This window comes from Chionomys nivalis, chromosome 22 (assembly GCF_950005125.1).
Source record: "Chionomys nivalis chromosome 22, mChiNiv1.1, whole genome shotgun sequence".
Taxonomy (NCBI): Eukaryota; Metazoa; Chordata; class Mammalia; order Rodentia; family Cricetidae; genus Chionomys; species Chionomys nivalis.
The window spans coordinates 41,429,176-41,455,957 of record NC_080107.1 but is presented as its reverse complement, the minus strand read 5'-3'; the positions used below and the strand labels follow the sequence as shown (position 1 = coordinate 41,455,957).

Genomic DNA, 26,782 nt, shown 5'->3' with positions numbered 1-26,782 from the left:
CCAGCCTACCAACAGCAATATGTACTTCAGAAGTTTTCCAAACTTTTGTTCCTTTCCAGGTATTCTGCACAAAACTGACGTCCCTGGCAATCCCGCAGGACTATTGTTGAGCTGGCTAATGAACTGTTAAAACTACAGCATCAGAAAAGGAGGGTGAGTAACTCCTCATAACCCTAATGTTTTTCTCTAGGTGATGATGGATATTCTTCTGTAAAGGCACTTTGTGGGATTTTCCTCTCATACATTACCTATAAGTATTCTGGCAAAATCCACAGGCAGGCACATATGAAAATGACTCAAGACCTTCTAACTTGAGGTATGCCTGTATAAGTCATGAATATAACTGTCTTTGTAGTTCAGGGGGATAAAATGTCCAATCCTGGTCCAGCAGAGCCTCCTACAGAGGCTGTAAAATGTCTTTGCCTGAACACCCTGCCCCTGGCCTGGAGGCAAGGAAAAGAGAGAGACACCTGTTAAAGGGTGCAGGAACTAGGAGACCTGGGCCAGCCTTTTCCCCTGCAAATCTGTCCATTGTGAGGGTCTCATCAGCAGACATTCAGTGGATTCTGCTTCCGTGCACATATTGCTAAGCCTGCTACCATTCATCCTGTCACTTGGTTTGATGATCCCGACTGTATTTTTAAATAATACTGCACACCTGCCTGAACCCTTACTTGCCACAGTACCCACGGATGGATTTCCTTATAACTATATTGGTTTCACGTTCCCCCTCCACCCATTATGTATTGCTCTTATTAAATTATTTTTTATCACCCAGGATTACAGACTGGCCAGAGTACCAAGAAAGATCAAAGGCCATGCTAAAATTTGTAATAGCTTGGGCATTTGAGCCTGGGATCCTTACCAAGGTCATTTATACTACAAATAGGCCTTCTTGTGCTGATCATAGGCAATGGAAGCCCACAGGTAAGCTTTTAATGTGGTCTAAGAGTGCTACCAAACATCATTGTAATAAAAATATAGCTAAAAGGGAGGTGATAGATTGAGGAGCACACAGACAATTGGGGAATGGAGAAAACTAGGTGTTGGGATAGGAGCTCACAATGAAATTTAAATACTCTCATTGCATAGTGATTCACTCATTGGAACACTATGAAGTGTTACAGGTGGGTTAGTCTGGTCATCCACCTTTAGGATGAGATTTGGTCCTATTGCAGGACCATCTCTGGAGGTTGGGGGGTGGTAACAGTGTAACAATGATCACTGAAAGACAACTCAAATGCTACCCATTTAAACCTAGCACCAAATAAGCCATGGTCTGTGTCAGCATGTGAGCTTCTGCTCAGGAGTGGGTGAGCTCTGGAGGACTGCGCATGTCCCTTACTGAAAGCTTGATTTACTCAGGAAGTACGTTGCTTTGCACCCCCATTCTTTCTCTGCTGTCATGGGCGATGGTGTTTCCCTTTTACGTCTTGGCTGTGCTTACTTTGTCTTTGGCCACGCTGAGATCCATAGAATAGGTGAAAGTGCAGGCATTTAGGTGCATTAGGCACTAGGCATGGTGGGTGGGGACCCAGGACAATAAGAGATCTCAGAACTGAGCAGGATATAAATTACTACAGGAAACCAACTGAGCTCTGTGACAACACATGGTGACAACAAATGGTGACATTTCCTCCACCACCAAACTCCAACATGTCTGTCCTTGTCTTTGTAGAGAAACTTGGAAAAATCTGCCCAGGTCAGGAGCCCCAGCTTTCTCTCATCTGCTCATCCCCAGTCCTGGCCTCTAAAATAGTTTTCCTGGCACCGGGGGGGGGGGGGGGGGGGGCTGACCTGGTTCTCTCTTCTGTCCTCTGAGAGTTTACACAGCAACCATGGCTGGCAGTGGAGGACAAACTGGCTCCCCTGGGCCTCCAGCCCTCCACACACTCCTGGTTTAGCTGCTCTGGTCACTCCTCTGTATCATCTTTCTCCCCTGCCCCCACAGCACCCCAGTGCTATCCTGGGTCACCCTGCCCCCCCCCCACACACACACCTTCACTGCCTGACCCTGGATTACAGCTTCAAGCACAACTTATTTTCTCTCCCAGCTGCAACCCCATCCCAACTCACACCCCAGAAACTGAACCATCCTGGGCCCTGCCATGAAAGTATGGGAGACCTGCAGCACCCACACTGAACCTTGTCAGGCCTCAGTGCCCCTTGCTGGGGATTAGGGGACAGCAGTGAGCTTCCTCCCTGACCTTAGTGTGAATGTGTCTAAAGACGCGGAGCCTTGCACTTAAAAATACTAGGGTTGGCCAGTAAGATGGCTCGGTATAGAGAGCCTTTCTGCATAAGCTGAGTCTGAGCCCTGGAGCCCAGGAGATAGAAGAGAAGCATCTCCACAGAGCTGTCCTCTGACTGCCACACACGCCCACGAGGACACATCCTACACATAAATAAACTATCTTATTTGATATGGTGGGGGAGCAGTTAAGATGGTAATTTTTGGTCTGTGTTTTACCACAGGAGGAAAAGGGAGTATGAGAAATTAGTTTTCCTACCAAGGTTACTAGCCAACACTCTCCAGCCTCCCTCTGCTTGTAAAACCCTGGTGTATGCGCCTGTTGATTCTATCACACCCTTACCCTTTGTGCTGATTAGTAATAAGCCAACAGCATCAGATTGTAAAATCCAGCTCCCACCAATGGGGTGAGACACAGTCACTACTCACCCTATGGGGTGGGTGGGGTGTCTTTTGTTATCCCACTTTACAGGTAGCACACTCTTTGTGCAAAAAGAAATTCCCTTCCTGGATTAATTTTGCTTTGATTGTATGTCTTTTTTTGTACAACACCAAGAGTATTCTTTTTTATCAAAATGATCCTGGATTGGGCAGGTGAATCCTGGGGAGCCAGCCCCATGCTCCCTCCCATCACACCTCCCCTCCAGCCCAGTAACCCCTAAAGGATTACTGGCCATGCAGCCACCTGGAGATTCTTCCCTTGGCCTCCATCCTCCCCTTCTTCCCATAGGAGACATGGACTTAGCTGAGCCCCTCGAAGGCTAGCTTCATGGCCACTGGCCACCACCTCTGTCCTGGAATGCCTAGGCAGATAGAGAAGATGACCAGGAGACAAAGAGGCCACTTGCATTCAACGTACTTTCAGGGCAGCCTTGCCTAGTCAGATTAGGACTTTCCACATGACCCAGACCTCTGCCCCACTTACACTCTCCTCACTAGTACACAAATACAAACACACAGATCCAGGGACCCTCAGGGTGCTGACAGCCCAGCAGGCCTGGCCCTGCTGCCTCTGAGCCCCTGGTACAGCAGGAATGCAGCCCCAACCAGACGATGAGCAATAAACCGAGGGACCCCACAGCCCCCTTCCTCACCCCTCAGCTCACCTCGGAGGTCCATGGCAGGGCCCAGCATGGTTCAATTCCTGGGTAGCAGTAAGTCATTAGGCACAGCCCAGACCTCAGGCACACTGCAGGACCCCACCCTCAGGAGAGAAAGCTCAGACCTGAACACCTGTGGGCGGGTTAAGAACTCTAGCAGACTTCTGATTTGCCCAGGTGTGTCTCCAGGAACCAAGTGGCCTCAGCCAGGTATCCCCATAGGCACAGGCAGTATCTCACCGACATCTAAGAGCCCAGGGACTGTGGATGTCTCCCCCTGCAGTCAGGCTCCACTGCCTTTGCTGTGGTCCCCCAGATCTGCCCCCACTGTCTTCTTCAACTTTGGCTCCTTCCTACTCTATCAACCCTCCCCAAAGTTCTCCTCTCCTGTCTTTTTTTTTTTTTTTTTTTTTTTTGATATTCTCTCCCATCTTCCAGCTCCTAATAGAAACCCTTAACACTCATGGCCAACTACACCCTGCAACTCCAGGTCTCAGAATTCAGCTGCACACTTCTGCAGCTCCAACCCCAAGGTCCCTAGAGAGTTTTGTTCTCTGGCTGATGGCCCCTAGGGCAGGGCGGGGACATTAAATCCTATAAAGAGCAAGGGCAGGTGCACAAGGAACTCAGTGCAGGTAGGGACCCTATTCCAGGTGGTACTTCCCTGCCTGTTTAGAGACTCCTTTGCACATCTACTTCTCAATGATGTTCTGATCCACTTTTAGCAGGTGAGAAACCCAGAATCACCCAGAGACAACAAGGTCCAACAGAATGAAATTTGGTGCCCCATTCACCTTGATTAATTTTTCTGAATTCATGTTTCTTCTCTATAATCTAATCACTGCCAGTCAACTGCCTTCATCCTCTCACTCCTGTGGGGCCTGGGCTCCAGGGCCTCAACCTTGCATTGCATAGAAGCATACTGTGAGCCAGAAAGCTGGAGCTTAGGCCCACAGCATAGCTCACCATCAACCTTCACTTCCCTCCTAGCCACTCCATCTCAGGCTTCCACTATCTGTCTGAGAGCTTATTGAAACTGGAAACCAGCCAAGCAAGACCCAAGGCTCCTCTCTCCTTCCTCTCTTCACTTGGCCCATTAGAGAGAGAGAATGAGGGAGGGAGAGAGAGAGAGAGAGAGAGAGAGAGAGAGAGAGAGAGAGAGAGAGAGAGAGAGAATGGTTTATGTACTGGAAGACTCAGAACTGCCAAGATACCTGCATTTCCCAGTCTGTGATACAGAATCAATAGAGCACCATCGGAATCTTAGCAAGTTATTTTTGTAAGCATCAAACAGCTAGTTAAGACTGGGGAATTTGTCTCAGCTGGCATATACAAAGCAAGAGTTTGATCTCAGCACTTTACAGGTGGAGGCAGGACAATCAAGATTTCAAGGTCATCTTGGCTACGTAGTGAGTCCAACATCAGCCTGAGGTAAAAGATGGTGTCTAGGGAAGAAAAAAACGACTGAATTTTAAAAATATATGTGGAAAAGCTAAAAATCCAAGCTGACACAGTAATGAGGGATAAAGCCTTAGGACTCACACTACCTGGGGCAGTGTGGTATTTGAAAGACTGGACACATAGACGAGTGGAGCAGAATCAAGAGTTCAGACATCGACCCACAGATATCAGCTCACTGGTCTTTTGCAGAGAAGTAACGTCAATACAGTGGAGAAAGGGCAGTGCTGGGTTGTCTGAACACACACACATAAAACGAGTAAGTAAGACACTGCCCAGCCTTCATAAAAGTTAATCCAGTACAGCTCACTGGTTTAAATGCAAATATGGTTTATAGACGATAACTCAGGAGGAAATGTAGACAATAAGAGTTACTGATTATCTGATGAAGGACTATCATTCAAAGTACATAAAGAATTCATAAAACCCACCCTTATAAAACCAGTCAACTCTACTGTGGTGCTTAAACTTAAGTGTCAATTTCGTAAGATCTAGAACCGACTAAGACATATCACTGGGAAGACAGTTCCAGGAAGTAATAACTGAGTGGACAGCACCTTCGTGAAGTGGCCCAGATAGAGAGGAGTCCATGGAAGAACCTTACACATGTTTGACTCCCTTAGTTTCTTGCTGGCGAATGTGTCTCTCATGACTGAATTACAGTGAAAATTCCTCTCCACATGTAGGGGCCCACAGAAGTGGGTCTGCACTTGATGTGGGATTCCCCTCTGTATGCTATAAATATCATTGGTTAATAAAGAAACTGCCTTATGCCTGTGATAGGGTAGATTAGAGCTAGGCGGGGAAAACTAAACTGAATGCTGGAAGAAAGGAGGCAGAGTCAGGGAGAAGTCATGGAGCCGCCACCGGAGAGAGATGGGCTGAAACTTTGCTGGTAGGCCATGACCTCGTGGTGATACACAGATTAATGGAGATGGATTAAATTAAGATGTAAGAGTTAGCAAATAAGAAGCTAGAACTAATGGGCCAAGCAGTGATTTAAATAATAATAATTATTGTTAATTAATAATAATTTCTGTGTGATTATTTCAGGAGTCTGGGTGGCCGGGAAGTGAGCAAGCGGCCTCCTACTACAAGAACTATCTTGACTGAAGGTCAGAGAGTTTAAGCCTGCTCTTGCTCTTTTAAGATTATTTACAAGAGTCCTGACTTAAGGTATGTCTACAAACAAGGTGTCTTGACCTAGGATACGGTTGTTTAGTGTCTTGGATATTGAAATGACTCACAGAGTTGGATCCATTCCACCTTGACCAAAGATTAGAGAATTCAGGCCTATTTCTTCTCCATTAAGAATATAACAGGAGATTTGACCTGGGGAGTGGCTGCCTATAGGATGCTTGGTCTGCCTAAAAAACAGAACGCTTAACTCAGGGTATAGTTGCTTGATGTTTCAGAAATTGAAGCAGGTAATTGCTCTGTTTGTTCACTGTATCATGTTAAAGCAGTCTTTTGCCTTCTTCCCTCCCTTTTGGACTGGGGTATATAAGCATATGAAAAATAGATGCTGGTGAATTCAGTATTCACTGGATTACTTTCCCAGTTCTAGTCTGCATCACTGTTCTTTTCTTTTGTATCTCTGTTCCTCCTATCTAATATTTCTAATCCAGATACCCCTATCCTGAAATATGAGAACCCAATTGAGGCTGGACCCCAACAGATGTGAACCCAATATGGGACCCCAACATCCATACCTGTGTCAGAGGGTATCAGTGGTTAAGGTAAGAGCATTAATTGGTAAAGAATGAGATTGTGTACTTTGGGATAAGGATGTGTAGGGTGACCCTAATGAAAATGAGAACTTTGAACCCTCAGATTCTCAAGAGTTAATCTCACCTGAAATAGTATCCTCAGGTCCACCCCTTGAAATATTGCCTTTTTCACCTTTGACTGAGGAAATTAATTCTTCATTGCCTGTTAAACCAACAGTGATTTTCTCTGAAGGAAATGCCAAGCAAAGCAGTACGGATATTGGGGCCCACCATTAGTTGCCTCTAGACCTACACCAAACTTGAGGCAAAGCAGGTTCCTAGAGGGGAGGTAGAAAGTGTAGTACATGAGGAGATATCTTGCACTACCAAAGTGCTTAATAAATTTGCTAATTCATTCAAGCAGAAGTCTGAAGAATATGTGTGGAAGTGGATTTTTAAGGTTGTGGGATAATGGTAGAAGGAACATAAAACTATATCAAGTTGAATTTATTGATACAGGTCCTCTGAGTGGAGATTCCGGGATCAATATGGAAGCTTGCACAGTTAAAGGGGGTGCCAAAAGTCAGTCTGAATGATTGGATAAAGCATCTTTCAAAAGATGGCCTACTGAAAAGGAGTTGGAGATGCCTGATATCCCTTGGCTTAGTGCTGATGAGGGGATTTTAAGGCTCAGGAAAGTTGCAATGCTAGAGTGGGCACACTGTCTAAAACCATATCCTCCACAATGGGGAGGCCCAGAATACATGTTCTTCTCTAATCCTATGAGATGCAAAATGGTGAGAAGGTCACCAGGACATCTGAAGAGCATTGCTATCACTCTTCCTTGTGCCAGAATTTAGGGCTGGAGATGCTGCTGTTCAGTTGTATTATTTAAGTGAAATGGGTTTAATTGGGCCCCAAGGGAGCAGAGACCAGGTGGCTGCTCAGAATCACCAAAAGCTTGGTGATTGTGGTTATAATGGGCAGCACAGACTATGTGATGTCCATATTGGCCTGTGGTGGCTATTTGTTGTTGTCTAGAATATTGTCTAGAAACCTCTGTAATTAGCTAAAATCCAAAATTGGAGAGCATAGGAGTGAAGGAAATTTTGTTTTATTTGAATTAGGAAGTTCTACTTCTAATCCAGATGTTGAGGTGGTAATACACATACCTATAATCCAGATATTGAGGCTGGAAGACACATCTTATATCTAAGCCACACCTTCAACTAGAAACCTGTATAAGGACATGGAAATAGGAAGTTTTCGCTTTTTTACTACTTGCTCTTACCTTGATAGCAAGCCCATTTCTTCACTGGCTTTGGAGTATGCTTCTTTGTGATTCCAGCATATACTGAAGACCAGCTGAGATACTCAGTCTCATCGACACAGCAACAATCGTATTCTTGGAATTTCCATTCACACCCAACCATCGTTGGAGTAGCTGGACTGCAGTCTATAAGCCATTCTACTGAATCCCATATGTACTGTGTGTGTGTGTGTGTGTGTGTGTGTGTGTGTGTGTGTGTGTGTGTGATTGAGAGAGATTAATGAGCTGTTTTGTCAGAGCTTTTAAGACAGGAATGTTGAGAGCAGTACAGACAATGGAAGCCTGGCTTATGAAGTTTCAGGGAGAGCAAAGATTCTATAAGGCTATTTGTGTGAAGAATCTGTAGTTCTGGTCAGCAGGAGCTGAGGAATTGGCAGTAATTAACAAGAGGCCAGAGTCACTAAAGTAAAGCCCTTGTTTTATGGGATATTTGGCACAGGTCAGCTGGAGCTGAAAAATTAGTGGTGATGAAGAGGAGACCGGCATCAATGAGGTGAAATCTTCTGGGAAATGTTTGCTGCAAGAACATGGAGTCTATGTTCCAAAGGTGGCCAAGGTTGTAGCTCCTTCTGGCACTTAAACTTGATAGTGTAAGAGTTAACCCTGGTGGTATTGGTCTTAAAGGCATGAAAAGGACATGAAGAGCTGCTTCAAAAAGATTGGTCTCAAAATTACACTAGAAATAAATAAAACAAAAGTCAACTTTTCAATAGCAGGGATATAGTGTGGATAGATGTATGGTATACCCTCAAAAGCTATAACTTCAAACATCATCTTTTAAAACATGAAATAAGCTGGGCAAGGTGATGTATGTCTTTAATCTCTGCACACTGGTCAAAGAGGCAAATGGATCTCATTGAGTTCTAGGCCAGCCTAGTCTACAAACTGAGTTTCAGGACAGTCAGAGCTGTTACACAGAGAAACCTTGCCTGGAAAACCAGATAGATAGATAGATAGATAGATAGATAGATAGATAGATAGATAGATAGATGTAAAAGCAGCCACACTGTAAAAGAAATATTACTAAAGCTTAAATCACACATAGAACCCCACACAATAATAGTGAGAAACTTTTAACACCCCACTCTCACAAATGGATAAGTCATCCAGACAGAAGCTAAATAGAGAAAAAGCAAAACTAACAGATGTTATGAATCAAATGAGCATAAGAGATAGTTTAACATTTCACACAAACACAAAATAATATACCATATACTCAGCCACAAAGCCAGTCTCAACAGATATAAAAAAATTGGAATAACCCAATATCTTATCAGACCACCATGGAGTAGAGATGAATTTAAAAAACAACACAAACTACAGAAAGCCTACAAACTCGTGGAAACTGAACTACTCTCTACTGACTTACTACTGGGTCAAGGAAGAAATAAAGAAGTTAAAGCCTTATTAGAGTTCAATGAAAAGGAATTCACAACATACCCAAAATTATGAGACGCAATGAAAGTGGCATTAAAAACAAAGTTCATAACACTGAGTACCTTGATGAAGATTTTGGAGAGATCCCATACTAGTGACTTAACAGCACACATGAAAGGTCTAGAACAAAAAGGAGACACACCTAAGAAGAGTAGAAGACAGGAAATAAACTGAAGGCTGAAATCAATAAAATAGAAACAAAGAGAACAATCCAAAGAATCAATGAAACAAATATTTGGTTCTTTGAGAAACAAAATAGATAAATCCTTATCAAAACTATCTAAAAGTCAGAGAGAGAACATCCAAATCAACAAAATAAGAAACAAAAAAGAAGACAACATGAGACTCCTAGAAAATTCAGGGGATCATTAGGTAGTACACCAAAAACCTGTACTCCACAAAATTAGAAAATCTAAAAGAAATGGACAAATTTCTTAATAGATACCACTTACCTAAGTTAAATCAAGAGCAGACAAACAATTTGAAAAGATCTATAACCCCTAAGGAAATAGAAGCGGTTATTAAAAGTCTTCCAAACAAAAAGAAAAAAAAAGCCCAGGGCCAGATGGTTTTAGTGCAAAATTCTTCTAAACTGTCAAAGAAGAGATGATAACAGTACTCTTCAAATAACTCACAAAATAGAAACAGAAGGAACATTGTCAAATTCTTTCTATGAGACAGCAGTCACCCTGATGACCAAACCACACAAAGATCCAACAAAAAAAGAGATTATTGACCAATTTTACTCATGAAATTTGAAGCAAAATACTCAATAAGAAACTTGCAAACAAAATCCAAGAACACATCAAAAAGATCATCCACCATGACCAAGCAGGCGTCATGCCAGAGACACAGAAATGGTACAACATATAAAAATCAGTCAATATAATCTACCACATAAAAAATGAAAGAAAAAATACAGCATCTCATTAGATGCTGAAAATACCTTTGACAAAATCCAACACCTCTTCCTAATAAAGATTCTGGAGATATCCAGATGATGGCGGAAGTCACAAAATAATCCCACATGAGTTCAGAATTATGAATAATGGGTTATTTATTTAAGGGAAATTTACAGATCACTGTCCTAGATAACAGTTCTCTACGTGAGCAGGAATAGAGCAGGAAGTGAGAGCCAGAAGCAAGAGAGAGAGCACACTTTACAGCTGCATTTACAGTATCAGAGACCGCACCCAAGTGGGCTGGTATCTTAAATGCTATTGGCTGAAAGAGCAGAATGAGCTCACACAATACCTCCTTCTTTTGTTTAAATAAGAGAGTTCCAAACCCAATACAAAAGTATATACACTAGGAACAGATGTCAAGTATAATTAGAATTACAACCAGCTTAAACAATATTAAACAAGGAATGTGTGCTAAATGTTTTAATAAACATTCTGTCTGTTATGCTTAAATCCACAGGGTCCCCACAAAAGCCAACAAAGGAGACAGAGTCACATATGTAAAAGCAAAGAGCCTTTATTTTAACCAAGTTTGCAAACTCAGTCTCTCCGCATGTCCAACGTAGTGGAATACCCAGAGAGTCCAAGCTCAATTAGAATAGGGTTTTTATAGTAGTAGAGGTGGGGGTGAGAGGTCTCTGAGGTTTAGGGCCCCTGATTGGCTGACATTTGTTTAGGGGTGTCCTGTTGAGGTGCACTGGCAGGTGTCTCTATCTTCAGCTCTTGGAATGCCAGAGCATTTCCTTTAAATGGTCTGCTCTTGGGTGGGGGTTGGGCAATCTTGGCCTGCCAGGCATTGTCTCAGGGTAAATTATTGAGACTTCAGATTCCATTTAAATTCATCGATGGCCAGAGTCCCAGGTGATAACGGTTGGAAGTAAAGAACTTCCTTTGGGTGCCCTGCCCAGACTTAGTTTATCATGGATGGCCCCCACACTATCCTAAGGAGTCTAAGTCTTGTATAGGAAATGACTTGGCTAGATCATAAGAGGACAGTAACTACTACTATGTAATCTTCAACCCCATCAAAGGCTTGAAAAGGGAGATAATATTACTTGAGCAGGAAGTACAATCAAGCAGCTCCCAAAGAGCAATATATGACAGAGACAATAAGCTACCTGAGCAATCACCCAAAGCCTCATTTGCAACATTGAAGCAACCAACTTTGGCTAAGGCCTAACATAACTGACAGACCATTTTCAGAGGTGGAAAATTTTTCAGAACCATCTTGCCCTGTCTTGGCAAGATTTGACAGTTTTTTGCCTTATGTCCTGCTTAGCCGTTTCCAGATACCATGTATTTTGTCAGTGATTGAGGTATAGGCAGTTCCTTGCCCAAAGACAAATTGTGCCAAGAAGAAAACAAATTCTGAGTGGAATATCTTTGGCACTTAACATTCTCTCAGGAATAGATTGGTGCTGTCACAAACAACCATGTCTCTATCAATAGAACCCTAAGTTATTTAAATGCCATGTTCTACAGATTCTTGAAGTGGTTGAGGATTACCTATCTAAACAGAATATAATCTCTATGTATCTAAAAAACCTAAACAATCTGACTGTATGTACAACAAACATAAACAACTGTTGACCTATAATATTTAATACCGGTATAACTTACATACTAAGACTTCATGTCAGAATATTAAATAATCTGTACACAAATGTGCAACAAGTGAGGATAATGACCTCAAAATGTAAACAATGTATAAGTATCTTGATCAGAGGTAGGAGTAATATATAATGCAATATAAAAATATATCCTAAAAGTTGTATCCATATAAAAAATGTCCTAAACAGAAGTAGAAACATACATAAATACAACATGATAGAATAACTTTTCATAGGTGTATAAATAATGTAAACAAAAATAACAAATATAATTTGAAATTGTATCAGTATACAAAAACTATACCAATGTAAATTATCCATAAATAATAGCTCACAAGTATTCACTCTATTGCCCACTATTAGATACAAAGAACATACCTAAACATAAGGCAAAGTACAGTGAGCCAATTGCCAACATCAAATTAAAGGGAAAAAATGCAAAGAAATTCCACTAAAATCAGGAACAAGACAGGCTTGTTCACTCTCTCCATATCTATTCAATATAGTAATTGATATTCTAGCTAGAGCAATTAGACAACTAAAGGAAATTAAAGGGATACAAATTGGAAAGGAAGAAGTCAAAGTATCATTATTTTCAGATGCTATGATAGTAAATGGCCCCCCAAAACTCTTCCAGGTGACTCTTTCAGCTGATAAATACCTTTAGTCAAGTGGCTACATACAAGAGTAACTCAAAAATGTCAGTAGCCCTCTTATATACAAATGATAAACAGGCTGAGAAAGAAATCATATAGTCAATGCCCTTTACAATGGCCTCAAATAATATAAAATATCTTAGTCTAACTCTAACCAAGTAAATGAAAGACCTGTATGATAACATCAAGTCTTTGAAGAAATGGAGAAGATATTAGAAGATAGATCTCCTGGGGCTGGAGAGATGGCTCAGTGGTTAAGAGCGTTGCCTGCTCTTCCAGAGGTCCTGAGTTCAATTCCCACAACCACATGGTGGCTCACAACCATCTGTAAAGAGGTCTGGTGTCCTCTTCTGACCTGCAGACATGCACACAGAAAGAATATTGTATGCATAATAAATAAATAAATATTTTGTAAAAAAAAAAAAAAAGAAGAAGATAGATCTCCCATGCTCATTAATCAGTAGAATTAACACAGTAAAAATGGCCATCTTACCAAAAGCAGTCTACAGATTCAATGCAATCCCCATTAAAATCCCAACATAAATATTTACATACTTTGAAAGAATAATACTCAACTTCATAGGGAAAACAAAAAAATCTAGGATAGCTAAAACAATCCTGTAAAATAAAATAATTTCTGGAGACATCACCATTCTTGATTTTAAGCTCTACTACAGAGCATTAGTAATAAAAATAGCTTGATATTGAGATAAAAACAGAGAAGCTGATTAATGGACTCTAACTAAAGACTCAGATGTAAACCCAAACACCTATGGGCACCAAAAAAAAAAAAAAAGACAAAATTATACAATGGAAAAAAGAAAGCATCTTCTACAAATGATGCTGGTCTAACTGGATGTCAGCATGTAGAAGATTGCAAGATTGACTTACAAATTTCAAGTTCAAGTGGATCAAAGACCTCAACATAAATATGCCAGATACCCTGAACTTGAAAGAAAAAAAAAAGTGGGAAGTAGCCTTGAAAGCATTGCTGCAGGAGGCAACTTTCTGAACAGCACATCCATAGCACAGACATGAAGACTGACAATAAATGGGACCTCCTGAAACTGAAAAGCTTCTGTAAGTCAAAGAACACTGTTAATAGGACAAAACAGCAGCCTACAGAATGAGACAAGATCTTCACCAACCTGACAACCATCAGAGGGCTGATTTCCAAAGTATATAAAGAACTCAAAAAATTAGATATCAACAAACCAAATGATCCAATCTAAAAATGGGGTGCAGATCTAAAGATAGAATCCTCAACAGAAGAATCTCAAATCGCTGAGAAACACCTTAGCCATCCAGGAAATGCAACTCAAATAACTCTCAGATTCTACCTTACATCTGTCAGAACTGCTAAAATCAATAACTCAAGCAACAACTCATGCTGGAGAGGATGTGGAACAAAAGGGAACACTCCTCCATTGCTGGTGGGAGTGCAAATTTGTAGTCACTTTAGAAGTCAGTGTGGCAGTTTCATGATAAAGGTCTTGGAGAGAGCAGGGATACAAGGAACATACCTATACATAATTAAGGCAATATACAGCAAGGCAACAGTCAACATCAAACTAAATGGAGAGAAACTCCAAGCAATTCCACTGAAATAAGGAACAAGACAAGGTTTTCCACTCTCTCCATATCTATTCAATATAGTTCTTGAGGTCCTAGCTAGAGCAATAAGACAACAAAGGGAGATCAAGGGGATACAAATTGGAAAAGAAGTCAAACTCTCACTGTTTGCTGATGATATGATAGTTTACATAAGTGATCCCAAAAATTCTACCAAGGAACTTCTACAACTCATAAACACTTTCATCAATGTAGCAAGATACAAGATAAACTCAAAAAAATCAGTAGCCCTCCTGTACACAGATGATAAAAGGGCTAGGGAAGAAATCAGAGAATCAACACCCTTCACAATAGCCACAAATAGCATAAAATATCTCGGAGTAACTCTAACCAAACAAGTGGAAGACTTGTATGACAAGAACTTTAAATCTTTGAAGAAAGAAAATGAAGAAGACACCAGAAAGTGGAAAGACCTTTCATGCTCTTGGGTAGGCAGAATTAACATAGTAAAAATATCAATCTTACCAAAAGCAATCTACAGATTCAATGCAATGTCCATCAAAATCCCAGAAAAATTCTTCAAAGACCTCAAAAAAAAAAAAAAAAAGATACACAACTTCATTTGGAAAAGCAAAAAGCCCAGGAAAGCCAAAACAATCCTGTACAATAAAAGAACCTCTGGAGGCATCACAATTCCTGACTTCAAACTCTACTACATAGCTACAGTACTGTAAACAGCCTGGTATTGGCATAAGAACAGACAGGAGGACCAATGGAACCCAATAGAAGACCCAGATATCAATCCACACATCTTCTAACACCTGAACTTTAATAAAGAAGCAAAAAATACCAAATGGAAAAAAGAAAGCATATTTAACAAGTGGTGCTGGCGTAACTGGATATTAACAGGTATAAAAATGAAAATAGACCCATATCTATCACCATGCACAAAACACAAGTCCAAATGGATCAAAGACCTCAACATAAAGCCAGCCACACTGAACCTTATAGAAGAGAAAGTGGGAAGTACACTTGAACACATTGGCACAGGGAACCACTGCTTAAATATAACCCCAGCAACACAGACACTGAGAGAAACAATTAATAAATGGAACCTCCTGAAACTTAAAAGCTTCTGTAAAGCAAAGGACATGGTCAACAAGGCAAACGACAGCCTACAGAATGGGAAAAGACCTTCACTAACCCCATATCAGACAGAGGTCTGATCTCCAAAATATACAAAGAACTCAAGAAATTGGATACCAAAAGATAACATAATCCAATAAAAAAAATGGAATGCAGACCTAAACAGAGAACTCTCAACAGAGGAACCTAAAATGGCTGAAAGACACTTAAGGAAATGTCCAGCATCCTTACTCATCAGAGAAATGCAAATCAAAACAACTCTGAGATTCCATCTTACACCTGTAAGAATGGCCAAGATCAAAAGCACTGATGACAACTTATGCTGGAGAGGTTGTGGGGAAAAGGAAACACTTCTGCATTGCTGGTGGGAATGCAAGCTGGTACAACTCCTTTGGATGTCAGTGTGGCAATTTCTCAGAAAATTAGAAAAAAATCTTCCTCAAGACCCAGTAATACCACTTTTGGGTATATAACCAAAGGATGCTCAATTGTGCCACAAGGACACGTGCTCAACTATGTTCATAGCAGCTTTGTTTGTCATAGCCAGAACCTGGAAACAACCTAAATGCCCCTCAATCGAAGAATGGATAAGAAAAATGTGGTACAATGACACAATGGAGTACTACATAGCAAAAAAAATAAAATAAAATAACGACAGCTTGAATTTTTTAGGAAAATGAATGGAGCTGGAAAACATTATCTTGAGTGAGGTTACCCAGACACAGAAAGACAATTATCGCATGTACTCACTCATAGGTAGTTTTTAAACATAAAGCAAAGAAAGCCAGCCTACAAACCACAATCCTAGAGAACTTAGACAACAATGGGATACTAAGAGAGACTTACATAGATCTAATCTACATGGGAAGTAGAAAGTAGAAAAATACAAGATCTCCTGAGTAAATTGGGAGCATGGGGACCTTGGGGGAGGGTTGAAGTGGGGAGGGAAGAGGCAGGGAGGGGAGCAGAGAAAAATGTAGAGCTCAATAAATATCAATAAAAAAGAATAATGGAGATGGGGTATTTTAGGATGTAAGAGCTAGCCAATAAGAAGCTAGAGCTAATAGGCCAAGCAGTGATTTATTTAATACAGTTTCTGTGTGATTATTTTGCATGAACAAACAAGCATCCTCCAACAAAAGCAGTGTCACCAGGATTTATCCCTACTGCTTGTACTGGCTTTTGGGAACCTATTCTTTTGGATGGATACCTTGCTCAGTCTAGTTATAATAGGAAGGGCCTTTGACCTTCCCCAAAGCAATGTACCCTACCATCTCTGAGGAGTAGATAGGGGATTGGGGGGGAGGTAGAGGAATTGAGAGGAGGGAAGGGAGTGGGAACTAGGATTGGTATGTAAAATGAAAGAAGATAGTTTGTTTTCTTTTTTTAAAAGAAAAGAAAAACATCACTGAAAGTGCTTCAGTCTACAGTATTACAGCAATTTCTTACACTACTTAACATCTTATTTATACTAATGAAAAAGCACTCAAATTAATCAGTGTAAGCTTCTTTTTCTAAGAAATTGGCAATAACAAATATGTGCTATGAATATAAGAAAATGACTTATTTCATTATTCTTTGAACTGTTATTCCTGATAACAGGAATTTAAAATGCAGAATGCAGTTTTGCTTAATGAGCAACAAGAGTTACAATTTATACAGTTTTTCTCAACTAATTAATGCATTTCACAATTATTATCTATGAGATGTTCAAGAAATAAACAATTAAAATTGTAATGTTTCTTTTCAGTGTGATGTTAAGATTGAAGGCTCTTTCTGCTTCTAACCTTAACAAAAGACAAAAATAAGATCTTTAAGAAATAAATTTTCTTGCTAGCTTGTCAAAAATAAAGAATTTTTTGATTGATTATGAGCAAACAATAGCTGTTGAGAGGCATTGGATTATAAAAGCTATTAAATTAAACCAACCTATATATATTTTTAAAATGTCTTAACTTCAAAATGTAAGTCAAAAAGTATGTTGCATTGGGGAAGAGGTTATGTTTTTGTTTCCACAAGAAACAAAAGACTGTGAATTTTATTTGTCAGGGGGCTGCAAGGGCAGAGTATAGATACACAGAGATGGGGAATAAATGGGATAGAGATGCATGATGTGAAAGGCATGAAGATTAAATAAAAAGAAAGTTTAAAGAAATACACATCTTATCAAAAGCAATCTGCAGATTCAACACAATCTACCTCAAAACCCAGCAATAGCACCCTTGGCATATATGCAAAGGGTGCTCAATCATACTACAAGTACACCTGCTCAACTATATTCATAACAGCTTTATTTATAATAGCCATGACCTGGAAATAACCTGGATGGCCCTCAACTGAGGGATGGCTAAAGAAAATGTGGTACATTTACACAATGGAGTACTATTCAGTTATTAAAAAAACAGTGACATCAGGAAATTTGAAGGCAAATGGATAGAACTAGAAAAAATCATTCAGAGTGAAGTAATACAGTCCCTGAAAGACAAGCAAAGTATATACTCACTCATAAGTAGACCCCAAAAGGTAGGAGTAAGATTTTTTTAAAAAAACTGCATTAACATGATACAAAGAAGTCAACATACCAATTGAAGGTTGCAGGCTACATTCTTAGGAAAACACTTTGTTGCTAGAACAAAACAAATCACATTCATACCCCAGACCAAAACATTTTGTAGGCAAACCACTCCCTAGGTGGAATCCTTAGTTGGATTGTTACACTTTTGTTTGAGGTAGAAACATATCTACTTCTCTATTCCTGAAATACAAGTTCTGGATATTAGCCACATCTGTTGACAGTAACCTCAGAGAACTCTCTGATCTAAATCTAGGTGGGACCTTTGTTTGAGGTAGAAACAGACAATAACCTTGAAGGAATAGGAGTGAGTTCCAACTCTCTTCCCTTTGGTCAAGGTGGAAATAGGCTCACATTTTTGGGCCTCCACGGGTTCCTGTTACCATCAAGGGCATGCGATGCCAGGGGTCTTGACTGTCACCTGAGGCCATGTTAGAGTCCAGGGACCACACTGCTACCAGGGCCCATAAAGACCTGACTGACCTGTGCTACTGCCTGGGACCATGGAGACAATTAGGCCCAAGCTTCTGCTGGGTCCATGGTCCTGTTGCAGCTGAGGTCTGTGTTGATGTCTGTTGCATGTGTTAACAAAGAGACCCATGTAAACCATGTGTGTTGTGGTCCTAGGGTCATACTGAGCTGGACCCTACCCTCATTAGCCCTGAGAGAGCTGGCCACAATGGCCACCAAAACAAGAGAGCTAACCCCTCCCCTCATAGGAGAGCTTCCCCCAACACCACACTTAGAAAAGCTGGTGCTACCCCTCACAAAGGGTGTTGGAAAGCTGACTCCACCCCTTGCCTGAGGGGGTGGTCCCAAGGGCCCAGACTGACCAACTCAGCTACCATCAAGGCACACAGCCAAGGTTTGAGTTAGCCCACACCAGCTTCTAACTCGTTTATAACCTGCTGGGACACATTAAGGGGCAGGTCCTGCAGAAACGTAGCTTCAGGATCTCCATGACTCAGGGCAACAGCAGGGTATCTGAGAGGAATTTCTATAAGGGTCCAGTATTGATGATTCACCAGAAACCAGAGGCCTTGAACCTGACCAACAACTCATTACACAGTGAGTATTTGCAAGTAAAGCTATTTGAACCAAAGTGTCTACTTGGTGACACACCTCAGTTCTCAGTGACACTACAGTGCATGAAGAGGAGATGGAGACACTGGCAAGACAGAGGAGGGAAGTGGGTTTTGTTTGTTTTTGTTTTGCTTTTTTGTTGTTTTTGGTTTTGTTTTCTATGTCTATTTGTTTTTATTTGATATTTTAATTTTTTCTTTTATTATTTCTGTTTTTTGGTTTTTTATTATGATTTCTTTTTTAATTTTCTTTTTGTGGGGGAATGCTACAAGGGTGAAGTGCAAATATGGAGAGACTGGAACATGAGTAGGATTGGGGTGCGCAATATTAAATTCCCAAAGAATCGATTAAAAAACTTGTTAAAAAAGGAATGGCACCCATAGTTTGAATAATTTGTTCCCAGATTGAGAAACTGTTTGGGGAGGATTAGGAAGTGGGTCACTGGGAGTGGGCTATGAGGTTTCAAAAGTCTATGACATTCTGAGTCTTTCTCTTTCTCTGCCATCTACTTGTGGATCAAGAGATGTGAGTTCTCATTACTCCCCAGCACCAGGCCTGCCTGCCTGCTGCTATGCTCCACACCATGGTGGTCATGGACCTTCTGAAACTGTAAGCGCCCTCTAGATGCTTTCCTCTGTAAGTTTCCTCGGCCATGGTGTTTTTGTCATGGCACTAGAAAAGTAACTAAAATCACGAATTATAGGCTCAGTGTCCTTTATTTATGGCTAGAAACCAAATATGAGTGAGTACATCCCATGTTCCTTTTTTTGGGTCTGGCTTACCTCACTCAGGATAGTGTTTTCTTCAAAGAAAAACATATAGACATCCTCCTGGATATTAACCTTCATCAGGCGATGAAAGGAGACAGAGACAGAGTCCCACATAGGAGCACCAGACTACAACCCCAAGGTCCAAACCAGGAGCAGAAGGAGAGAGAGCACGAGCAAGGAACTCAGGGCCATGAGGGGTGCACCCACTTACTGAGACAATGGGGAAGTTCTTTCGGGAACTCACCAAGGCCAGCTGGACTGGGTCTGAAAAAGCATGGGATAATACCGGACTCACTGAACATAGTGGACAATGAGGACTGCTGAGAAGTCAAGAACAATGGCACTGGGTTTCGATCCTTCTGCACATACTGGCTTTGTGGGAGCCTAGGCTGTTTGGATGTTCACCTTAATAGACCTGGAAGGAGGTGGGAGGTCCTAGGACTCCCCACAGGGCAGGGAACCCTGACTGCTCTTAGGGCTGATGAGAGAGGGGTAGTTGATTGGGGGACGGGGAGGGAAATGGGAGGCAGTGGCGGGAAAGAGACAGAAATCTTTAATAAATAAATAAATTAATAAAAAAAAGAAAACCTAAAGATAACACATTTAAAAAAAAAGAAAAGTAACTAAAACAAACTCTGTCTTTGATCCTGAGTGTAGGTGGTGACTGTGTCTCTTCACATTGGTGGGTGGATGTCTTCATAATCTTACAAAACTGGCTAATCAGTGAAAAGGGGAAGGGAGTGATTGATACAATATGGGCCTTTGATGACCTAACAATCTTTGATTTTAAAAAAAAAAAAAAAGGTTTCTCAGACAAGGAAAGTAAGTTTATGTCTTACCACGAGATGAAGAAAACCCAGTAACCAGACAGAAACACAAAGGACCTCATGAGGATCTCACTTTAGCCTCCCAGGGTCCTCCACCCAGCAGTGTCCACTGAGGTGACTCAAGGTGCACAGCACAGTGTGACAGACAGAGTCCACCACACAGCAATGCACAGCACACACCCTCAGGGCAGGACGGGAAGGGGAAGACAAAGGCCAAGGGGAACATTGTGCCATTCTATGTTTTGGCAGACTTTATGTTATTTCTAGAGTCTTTAGAACAGGCAACTTTCCTATGAGACTCCGTGCTACCCAGGCAGCTGTCAGTCCTGCTGGATTTCACTCTGGCAGCAGAGGCAACGCACACACATGTTCTTCAACACAATGCTTCCTACTACACAGGAGTCTTGTAAGGTTTAGGTTTCCAGAAACCAGGCTTTAATAGCTATCTATAATGAATTTGCAGGTTTCCTGCCCAGCGAGTTATGAACCACTTGCCTAGAAGCTAGAGGGGGATGCCACCCTTGAGGCGGAACAAGCAAAGGGGTTCGTGGTAGGAGATGAGATGGAAGGATATGCAGAGGGGACTCTGGTAGGGTCCCAGTACCACCTGGAGGAACACGATACTTTGGAAAATGAGGAAGATTCCTGGTCATGGCTAGCCTCTCTCTGTCATAAGCAGGCAGATCTAGTCAGTCTAGGACAGGGACCTTGAGTGGGAGATATCATTCCTGGGACAGGTCGATTCCAGGGTTCCCACACAGTAGAAAAACCATTAAGAGCACAGGGCTAAGAGCATGAATAGGAGCATTCACTCCCCAGCCACCCCTGGCTCCCTTAGCCATCTTATCTGGAAGCTAGGTTCTCTCCCACAGAAGCCAAGAAAAGGACTGAGCTTCTTTACCACACACAACTCTGTCAGTGCCCCGGGCACAAGCTGTGCGCTAAGAGCCCACAACATGGCCTCTCATAGATTCCCCAAAGTCCCCACTGGAGTAAGATCCCCGTGGAAACCTGCACACATTTGCACTTGTAACACCATCTCCCCAGCTGTTCCCAACCCAGTAGGTTTCCAAGTTCTCCACAAAGTCAAACACCTTTTGAAGCCGTAGGGGGGAGGGCAGGGGTTGTCCAATCATATGACCTTCTAGGATGTCCTATATCCTACAGGACTGAGGTAGTCAGACCTTGGGATCTGGTACCTACTGGGTCCCAGAGCTCCTCAACCTTGTCATAGAGCTTAGAGGAGCTTAGAGGAGACTTCAAAGCACACACTGAGTCCAAAATGGTTGCTTAAGGCTTTACTTGGGTTTAGAGTGGGACAAAGGGTCCTAGCAGAAGTGTGGTCCAGCGGGTAGAGATGGTCTTGAGGGGTGTGTCTCAGGGTTGGGTGGTCCAGGGAGACAAGTATTCTGGGAGAGGCAGTGCGATTAACTGGTGCAGAGTTGACTCAAAATTTGCAGTTCCAAGGGACAGCTGTGACAGGAAGAGGACAGAGATGAGGCCCCTCCTTCTACAATGAGAGCAGTAGAATGGAACTCATAGGAAACAGATGCCATTCAGAGAACTCCCTTCCCACAGACACTGTGGAGATGTTGCCAGACACTCATAATCCTCAAGTACAGCCTTCCATGTTTACCAGCAGGTCACTAAGCATCTAAGTAGGTCACTAAGTAGGGGGTGTGTTGGGTGGGAGATGAGACCACAAGGAGTCCATGGCATGGGAAGGAGTCTCGTAAAAAGAATGGGTTCCCAAGTGTCCTGGGATTTTGCTTGTGGTTACATCCTTGAAAGGCCACTCATACCTGGATACAAAGAGTCTCTCGTATCTCAGTTTAAGGATCCAAAAGATGAACCACAAAACTCAAGTACTATGGAGTCTGAGCTGTCCTAGGTTTCTTCCAGGTGTCACTTACCATTGTGGTTTTCAGGGACACACATTTCTGTAGAAACAAAGAAAAATCCAGGGTTGAAGATGTGTGCTGAAAAAGACCTAGAGCCCATCACACACACAGCTTAGATGTCATCATGACCAAGACCTGGAATGTGGTGAGGGAAGAGAAGGGCAAATGGAGACAGAAAGAGACACCAGGGACATGGAGAAACACAAGGGTTTCTGAATAATGGCTGACACAGAAGAACAGGAGGAGTGTGGACAGTTCTATGTAACTACAGGAAAGTATGGTCTCTTGTGGTCTAGTCTGTGATCTCTAAAGTCACCTTCTCACCTCTCTGCTCAGGCACAATGATGTTTTCTGGTGGGAAGCCTTTCTGTTGTGCGAACTTCTTGAACTCTTCTAGGGCCTCATGGTTTTCTGTGGGATCCTTCCCTGGGGGCAGAGACCAGATGAGCACAGGGTTGTGACTGCACAGTGCTGCAGGGAGTCAGTGGTACAAGGGCAGGATCACTGCCCAGCACTAGGGGCGTTACCCTGGGCCAAGTGCAGGCAGGAGAGGAGGGGGCACTTAGAGAAGACAGGGAGATGGGGTATGAATAGAGAAGAAGGACATAGCCTGCAGGGAGGTACAAAAGGATGGGATATATTCTGAATGGCTGCACAGAATTGCACCATGACCTGGAAGCACCCTGGTCACAGGGATACCAGTCTGTCTCTCAAGTCCAAAGGGACATTGCCAACCAAAGGTCTTTTTTTGGACCCAACCCTTTGATCTGACCTTCCTGAAATTTGAGACCCCAGAAAATGGTACTGGACAGTTTATTTCAGTGGCTTAATCCTTCTGTACACTGGGTACACTGGTACTGTACATATGTCACTATGATTGATTTAATAAACAATAAAATTGACTGCCCAGTAGTTAAACATGATAAAGTTAGGTGGAAAAGTCAAACTGAGAATGATGGGATGAGGAAGGGTGAGGTCAGAGGAATTTTCAGCCAGATGAAAACTTAGTTGGACACACAAAATGGTGTAGAGGTAAAAGCCACAAGCCTTTGGATAGCACATAGATTAATAGAAATGGGTTTAGTTGTAAGAGCTAGTTAATAATAAACCTGAGCTATTGGCTGAGCATTTATACTTTATATTAAGTCTTTGAGTCAGTTATTTGTGAAGTGATTGCTGGTTATTTGGGAACAAGCAGTCAGGACAGGAAAAGTCAGCCTATAGTTCACTGCTTGGAACTTCCACCCTGAGTTGTTATGGCCCTGAGGGCTATATCTGTCCTTTTCTCTGAACGTCCCCATCAACCTGACCCTTCTCACTCAAATCTTGCCCACTGCACAGGCAGCACCTGGTGTCCAGAACCTAGATACACATCAAGTCTTCTGTACTAAGCATTCTAGTCCCTAGTGCCAAGTTGTAGCTACTGCACATCCTCTGGCTTCTGGTGATGGAGATCACACAGGACATGGGGTACCCAGGGTCCTACCTATGAGCTCTCCTATATAAACTTTCTGCTCAAGAAAATGGCATTCACTGTAGAAGATGTAGTGGTCCATCACTGGCAGTTCATAGATGTACATGAGATTCGTGCCCCAAACTGTAGATAAACAGAGAAAACAGGTCAGCAGTGTTCCAGACACGTTGTTCTGACTGTGCTAAGGAGCTGGGTAGAGCAGGGATTCTCAGCTTTCCTAGTGTTGCAACCCTTTAAGACAGTTCCTCATCGTGTGGTGACCCCAACCATAAAATTACTTCATTGCTGTAATTTTGTTACTTTTGGGAATCATAATGTGAATATCTGATAAACAGGATATCTGATATTGACTCCCAAAGGGATCACCACGCACAGGTTGAAAACCACTGGTCTAGGATGGTAGCACTTGCACGCATGCATCCCTCATTCCCTTCTTCCGGCAGTAGATGGGATATACCCAGCTCTTCCGAGCACCAGCTGCCATGAATTCTCCACCAGGATGGACTGCACCTTGAACAGTGAGCTGAAATAAACGCCCCTTCCCTAATCCTTTGGGACAGAGAGTTTTATCACGGCAATGGGAGAAGAAATTCAGACGAGCTCACAGGCACTGTACTGGCCAGGCTTCTTTGTCTTCTCCAGCATGATTTCAATCTGTTTGCACTCCTCCTCAAACCTGGAAAACAGGAAGCACAGCAGCAGTGTCTTGCAGGGCCCACACCTGCGTTCTGCTCGGCTTGCACGATGAGTAAGTGACCTGTCTACCCCATTTCAAGTGCAGGCAGGATTTTTCAAATGATTGCTGTGATGGTGTCCCCTTAAAGCATGAAGCTACTTGTCATCAACACTCAAAGCATAGAGGAGAGGGGAAGGGAGCTGGGAAGACTCACGGTGGTAACACTCACATGAAAAAGACCGTAACCTCCATGTTTCCCTTTTCCAGGGCTCTCACCACAAAAGGGAATGATTCCACATGGCTCTTCGGCTCTGTGATGTTCTGGTCACTCACTATGACTTTCCTGTACCAGATCCCTGAGACCTGTAATGAACAGAGCCCTGTATACCGTGTACACCCAATACACCCCAGTCCAAGCTCCAGCACATGGGAAGGAGTCTGAAAAACATTTCAGAGCCCAGTCTGAAGCCCCTGACATGGTCTGGCCCCCACTCCCCAGTTCTGTGTTCCTTAAAGTTTCACCAAAAACCCATGTTCTAGTTAGGCAGAATGTGTCTGTGGACATCTCTGTGGGTCCATCTCTGTAGTCCAGGAGGACCCATGCCTGCTGGAACAGCAATAGAGACAGCAGAGCAGTAGAGAGCAGACAAGACTCCAGGCTGAGGTGCAGTGCTAGAGACCAGGCTCAGAGAACTAAAAAGCTTATGAGTGCCGGCTCCAATCCTTAGGCACTGGACAACAGTCAAGCATTCTCTCTATCCCCTTCCACCATCGCTCCCTGCCTCACGTTCTTGTCTTCTGAGAGGAAAGGCAGGTCATCCTGGGCACATAGGACAGTCACCAGGACGAACAGTGTAACAGTCAAAAGCAGGCTCTTCATCTCCAGGCTCTGTCCTATAGACAAGGCAGGTCACACGGATGACAAAATGAGGCTGTGCTGGCTCCTTGGAGAATGCCCTTTATGGTCACAAATGGCACTGACCACACCCCACCTCGACAAATCCATGTCCGTCATGGGCATGGAGGTTATTGTGCGGCGATATGATGATCATTCTTTATCTACTGCAGATTAAAGACACAATGCCCTACAATGTCTGCACCGTCCAAAGGTGCTGCATACACAGAACCCACAATGGAGTAGAAATGACTCTTGGACGGGAGTAGAGAACAGGCAGCCAGGAAGGGAGGGACCTGGCTGCTCCTACTCCTTCTCCACTCCCGCGCTCGCTCCCCAGCCACCCCTGGCTCCCTTGGCCATCTTATCTAGAAGCTGGCTTCTCTCTCACAGAAGCCGAGAAAAGGACTGAGCTTCTTAACCACACACAACCCCGTCAGTGCCCGGGCACAAGCTGTGCACTAAGCACCCGCCACATGGCCCTATGCTACTTGGTGACCCTGCCCCAGATGTGAGTAGGGACACATTTGATGTGTCAGGATCTGGCTGACAGCTCAGGAGCTCCTGCACCTGGACTGCTCTTAGAGGGAGGGACCACATAGGAACATTAGAGACCGCAGTCACCTGACGAGCTTCACGCTGTGCACCAGGCAGCTCTGCTCTCTTACCGCACTTCTTACCTCACAGAGGCTCACCCTTATTGTTTCCCTTCTAGAACCATCACCCATCTATCTACCCAATTATATTCCAAGCTCCCGAGTAGAGCCTTGAGCCCTGGGGTTCACCCTTTATTCCAGAAGCTGGGAAAATTCTAGCTATAAACCAGTCACCAATTTGTGCCCACTACAGAGAAGTGTGCCCACTGTAGTTCATCCCCAACAAGGCCTTGGTGCCTTGGCCACCTCATCTTCCGGTCTCAGCCTAGCTCACTCTCCATCAGGAACTCTGTTTTGCCCCTCCCCATCCTGATGTCCTGCGTCCCATCTGACCTGAGCTCTAGAGAGAGGTTCTAGTCCCACAAAGGCGCCTTTGTGCCTCTGTAGACCAAGTTTGGACAGCTTCAAGGATATCTAAACAATATGAATGTGCACCCTATGGCAAGCCCTGGACTGCCCTGAGGAGCTGCCATAATCCAGTCCTGTCAGTGCTACTGCACAGGAAGCCTGACATCCTGGATGTGAGAGGGTGGGGCCAGCGCTCCTTAGCACCAGAGATTAGTGAGCAGCCTGGAGTCTCCACACCCAGGGTGCCAAGGACTTTGTGTACTTTGTCCTGCTGACCAAGCCATAGACACCTTCCACATCACTGTGAGGACCTACTGATGTCAACACTTACGGCAGTGGTGTGTGTGAT

At 43.0% G+C, this 26,782-nt stretch overlaps 1 protein-coding gene across 1 annotated transcript in view; it reads right to left on the bottom strand.

Moving 5' to 3' along the window:
• The window catches only part of LOC130864362 (histo-blood group ABO system transferase-like), a 45,015-nt gene extending 19,429 nt beyond the window's left edge, over window positions 1–25,586 (bottom strand). Inside the window, exons 1-6 of the mRNA XM_057754619.1 lie at window positions 25,517–25,586; window positions 25,322–25,428; window positions 24,764–24,897; window positions 24,464–24,534; window positions 23,871–23,981; window positions 22,709–22,810 (exon numbers count right to left, since the gene is read on the bottom strand). Coding sequence (XP_057610602.1) covers window positions 22,709–22,810; window positions 23,871–23,981; window positions 24,464–24,534; window positions 24,764–24,897; window positions 25,322–25,428; window positions 25,517–25,586 — 595 coding nt within the window. The remainder of the gene's footprint in view (window positions 1–22,708; window positions 22,811–23,870; window positions 23,982–24,463; window positions 24,535–24,763; window positions 24,898–25,321; window positions 25,429–25,516) is intronic.
• Between the last annotated feature and the right edge of the window lie 1,196 nt (window positions 25,587–26,782).